Raw genomic sequence first — 5117 nt, forward strand, 5'->3', positions numbered from 1 at the left:
TATTTCTCAGTTCCTCTTCAATCTTGCGTAAGAAAGTGACACTAATTGTTAAAAAAAAAACATGGATTTGAAAGTGGATATTGAATATCGTGAAATGGCGTTCAATAGGCGGATGCTAACGTTCGCAGTAGTGAATCGTGCTCACATTGATATAAAAGAATTCTTGTTTGATGCGTTCAACTATTATGAAAACGAACTCACGCAAATTTTGGATACTCATCCAACGGTTAAGGTGAATACGTGTTTCAGTGCAACATTCGAAAAAATTGTCGCGAAAAATGTATCAAACGGAGTTGAAAATATGGAAGTGGACGTGAATGATGACTTAATGGATGTGGATGAGGATAACCCCGAAAATCCAGTGGTGAAAACGGAAAAGCAGACACTCTATCTACACACCAAATCTGTGGTTATCGATCGTGAAGCTGACTTATATCAAATCTTCGAGGAATATGTCATTAAAACTATCATGAGCAAAGTTGATGACGCTATCATGCGAGGCTCAGGATTTACGCTATCATCGCTTAATGAGCTACTTGTGCAAGTCAACAGATATGACCCGTTAAGAGGATCGTCATATATAAAAACACCGAAATACTTAGCATCCAAAAGGGCAATTGTTAATGTAAAGAATAATGATAAATATTGCTTTGAATGGGCTGTATTATCAGCATTGTATCCAGCCAACATCCATACAGATCGCTTGAATCATTATGAAAAACATAAAAATAAACTCCTCTTCACAGGAATTGATCTCCCAATGAAAATCCGCGACATTTCGAAATTTGAGTATTTAAATCTGACAATATCTATTAACGTATATATGTTTGACGAGAAAGCGAAGAAAATACAGCCTGTGCGAATAACTAATGAAGTTAAGAGAAACCATATCCATCTTCTTTTACTCACTGAAACAACTGGTGCGAACGAGACAAAGGCTCATTACTGTTGGATTAAAAACTTAAGTCGACTGATTTCATCTCAAGTATCGAATCATCATGGGAGACACTACTTCTGTGACCGATGCTTAAATTTTTTTCATCAACTGAATAAATTGGAGGAACATCGTGCGAATTGTAATCGTCAGAACGTGTGTGGAATTGAAATGCCGACCAAAGGAGATGATATAGTCAAATTCACGAATATTAAGAATCAAGTGAAGGCACCATTTATTATATACGCTGACGTTGAAGCTCTTTTAAAAAAACCCACTGAACCATTCTGCAAGCAAAACGACAAGAAACCTGTGAAAACCCTAGCTTACCAACAGCATGAAGTTTACAGTATTGGATGCTACTTTAAATGCTCATTTGATGAATCGCAATCGTTTTATAAGGCAAAACGTGGTCCTGATTGTATTGATTGGTTTGTTGAAGAGCTACATCAAATGTCGAAAAGTTTGGCGACAATTTTCAATAATGCGGTTCCACTAGTAATGACATTAGAAGATGAAGAAATCTTTAACAAGGCTGAAATTTGTCATATTTGTGAAGGATGTTTGGCAAACGGGAAAGAACCGACCGTAAGGGATCATTGTCATTTCACAGGAAAATTTAGAGGAGCTGCACATCAATCATGTAACCTGGAATATCGTCAAAATCGCACCATACCAGTTGTTTTTCACAACTTGACAAATTACGATTCCCATTTCATCATAAAGAAACTCGCAACTGGCTTCCCTGGTGAGGTGAAGGTTATCCCTATTAATAAGGAGAAATACATATCTTTCATAAAAACAGCTGCAGATAGTTCGCACGACTTCAAATCCATGGTCAAGTTTAAATTTATCGACTCCTTCAGATTTATGGCTTCATCACTAGATAAACTGTCATCTTTAATACCATCGGAGAAGAAAACACTGCTTCGAAATGAATTTAGAGATATAAATGAAGGGCAAATGGAGTTGTTAGAACGAAAGGGTGTTTTCTGTTACGATTATGTAGATTCTTGGGAGAAACTTGAAGAGACGGAACTACCACCGATAGAAGCGTTTCATAGCAAATTGAGTGGTGAAAACGTTTCTGATAAAGATTACAACTTCGCGAGAGAGGTTTGGAGTAAATTTGATGTGAAAACTCTTGGTGAATATGCTGATCTATACCTAAAAGTTGATGTTTGTCTGTTGGCGATTGTTTTCGAGAACTTCAGAGAGACATGTAGCGAAATTTACAAGTTAGATCCAGCCAATTATTACACAGCACCAGGACTTTCGTTTGACGCTATGCTGCGATACACAAAAGTTGAATTAGAGCTATTGAAAGATGTAGATATGCTACTGTTTGTCGAAAGAGGTAAACACCAAATTTATAGATTTATATGACATTGTTATAAATGTTTCATATCCATTCATAGGAATACGTGGTGGAATCAGTCAATGTAGCAAACGGTATGCTGAAGCAAACAATAAATACATGGATACGTATGATAAGGAGAAAGAGACTAGCTACATCATGTATGTTGACTGTAACAATCTTTATGGATATTCCATGATGCAGCATCTCCCAATCAAAGGGTTTCAATGGTGCGAGAAAGAGTTCACAGCTGAGGAAATTTCAAATATTGCCGACGACTCGGACATAGGTTATATACTCGAAGTTGATCTAGATTACCCAGAATCCCTACATGATTTACACAACGATTATCCATTCTGCGCTGAAAATAAGCTAGTACCAAATACCACAAACGTTAAGAAACTATTATTAACATTGACCGATAAAAGAAACTACTTAATTCACTACAGAATGTTAAAGTTGGCTCTAAAGCATGGATTAATTTTAAAAAAAGTTCACAAAGTAATACAATTTGAGCAGACTGCCTGGTTAAAATCATATATCGAATTGAACACAAATATGCGTGCTAAAGCAAACAATGATTTTGAGAAAGAACTATACAAATTAATGAATAATGCTATTTTCGGAAAATGTATGGAAAATGTTAGGTCTCGCGTGGATATTCGCTTAAGAAGCAAATGGGATGGTCGTGGTGGGGCTCGTGAATTAATTGCTAAGCCAAATTTCAAAAGAAATACGATTTTTGATGAGAACTTAGTTGCGATAGAAATGGCTCAAACAAGTATTGTTATGAATAAACCAATTTCTATCGGCATGGCTATTTTAGATATTTCAAAGGTGTGTATGTATGAATATTATTACGACTTCTTGAAGCCTAAATATGGCTCAAATATTGAACTTGCTTACACGGACACCAACAGTTTTATAATCCACGTTAAGACTGAAGATTTCTACTTAGACATGAAAGAGAACTTGGAGCGATATGATACAAGTGATTACCCGATCGACAACATATTTGAAATACCCAGAGTTAACAAAAAGATTCCAGGTCTATTCAAGGATGAACTCAACTCAATAATAATAATAAAATTCGTAGGGTTGAGAAGTAAAATGTATTGCGTTTTAACATATGATCCAGAAGCCAATGCTAAGATGAAGAAAGCAAAAGGTGTCAAAAAATGTGTCTTGAAGAGGGAGATACAGTTCAATGACTATGTGTCTTGCCTTCAAAGCGGTGACAGTATTTCTAAGAAACAAAATACTTTTCGAACAAAAATGCATACCGTCTACACCATCGAACAAGAAAAAGTTGCTCTAAGTCCAAATGATGACAAACGTTTCATTCTACTCGGTAACATTAAGACATTGGCCCATGGTCATTATGGAATTAAGGTGTGAATTAATAAAAAACTTTGTCATATTGTAAACACAAACAATTGTTATTTTTTATTTCCCCATTTATTTTGATCCTAGTATTGCATTACTAATTTTCGATCGATGTTCAGCGTTCAATATGGGTGAAATTATCTTTTCAGTCATTTTTATCCTTTTACGGAATCTCATTCGATCCAAGTAATCTTCACGCCATTTGCTAACGCGTGCAGTGTGATACGCATACGTCCAAACATGCATCTTAAAAACTTTTACATTTGGTGCGAATGTGACTTTCAATCGATTATATGTGAAGCGTTGTACATCCATCATCACTGAAAAATAATGGTTAAATAAAACACAGTTTTTTTTCCTTATTCTAATACATTAAATTAGGAAAGTTTTATTGAAGAAGAAAATCTTAAAAATTACAGTACATCATTAGCTTTGATCCAACTATTGTATCGATTATCAAATCCTAACCACTTGACGTAAACCTCATCCTTTTTCTTGCGCAATATTTTCTCGACTAAGTATACATCTGGATATTTTACTAACTGCATCTCTTCAGCGTAAACCCCGCCCTTGATTTCATTACCTTCCCAATCAACTAACAGATATGTAGTTGGATCCGTATGTTGGATCTTGTTTACGACAAAAATTTCAGTAGTCCAATTCGGTAGATAACCCTTTTCAAATACATTTTTATATTTACTTAAGCGGACATGATCTCCTATTTTAAACTTGTCTATTTTCGCTAAAGAATATTCATGCTTATAATTGTAAACTGTGTCTAAGAGTTCTTGTTCATTGTCTGAATTAACATCTTCTGGAGCCATTTTAATGGTACGGTGTCTTCTACCGTTATATTCATCGACGAGTTGTTGTATGATATCAACCCATTTGTAGTTTCCTCGCAGACTAAACTGCTCATATAGTTTCCGCTTTATTGTACGATTCCAGCGCTCTATAATACTAGCCTTCATCGCGCTGAATGTTGAATAGCGATTCACCTTATATTTCTCCAATAGTTTAGTCATGTCACTATTGTAAAACTCCTTTCCTAAGTCGACGCAGATATTCTTCACAGGTCTCCCAATAGAATCAAGCACAGACTTCATCGCTTGTGTAACCTCTGCACCGGTTTTTGTCTTGAGTGGTCGAACATATGCCATTTTTGAGAAAACATCAATCACTGTTAAACAATATTTCATGTTGCGATCGGGTGGCATTTCAATTAAATCCGCTTGCAGTGTTTCAGCAATACCTCTCATAATAAAGTGTCGTCTGCGGAAATGCTTTCTAGCATCTCGGTGAAGTTCTTTTACTACTTGCAGCTTACTCATGTTGCACCCTCAGTCGTGATAATGATGTGGTGAAATGATGAAATTAATCAATTCTTCATCCCTTTTTATGTCCGTTTAACAACGATGCCACTGAATGGCGAATATTCAA

General features: G+C 35.7%; 1 protein-coding gene across 1 annotated transcript; it reads left to right on the top strand.

Annotated features, from left to right (window-relative positions):
* LOC129576103 (uncharacterized) lies at positions 1–3724 on the top strand. Its single transcript, XM_055460632.1, has 2 exons — positions 1–2291; positions 2353–3724. Exons 1-2 carry the CDS (start codon positions 62–64, stop codon positions 3687–3689), a joined length of 3567 nt encoding a protein of 1188 aa, XP_055316607.1. The 5' UTR covers positions 1–61; the 3' UTR covers positions 3690–3724.
* Positions 3725–5117: the final 1393 nt, after the last annotated feature.

Source organism: Sitodiplosis mosellana, unplaced genomic scaffold (assembly GCF_009176505.1).
Source record: "Sitodiplosis mosellana isolate CC-2019 unplaced genomic scaffold, AAFC_SMos_1.0 Smas_scaffold_6172, whole genome shotgun sequence".
NCBI lineage: Eukaryota > Metazoa > Arthropoda > Insecta > Diptera > Cecidomyiidae > Sitodiplosis > Sitodiplosis mosellana.

Coding starts and splice junctions, on each gene's coding strand:
- LOC129576103 (XM_055460632.1), top strand. CDS start 62: ATGGATTTGAAAGTGGATATTGAATATCGTGAAATGGCGTTCAATAGG. Junction 2,292..2,352: donor GCTACTGTTTGTCGAAAGAG/GTAAACACCAAA, acceptor ATCCATTCATAG/GAATACGTGGTGGAATCAGT.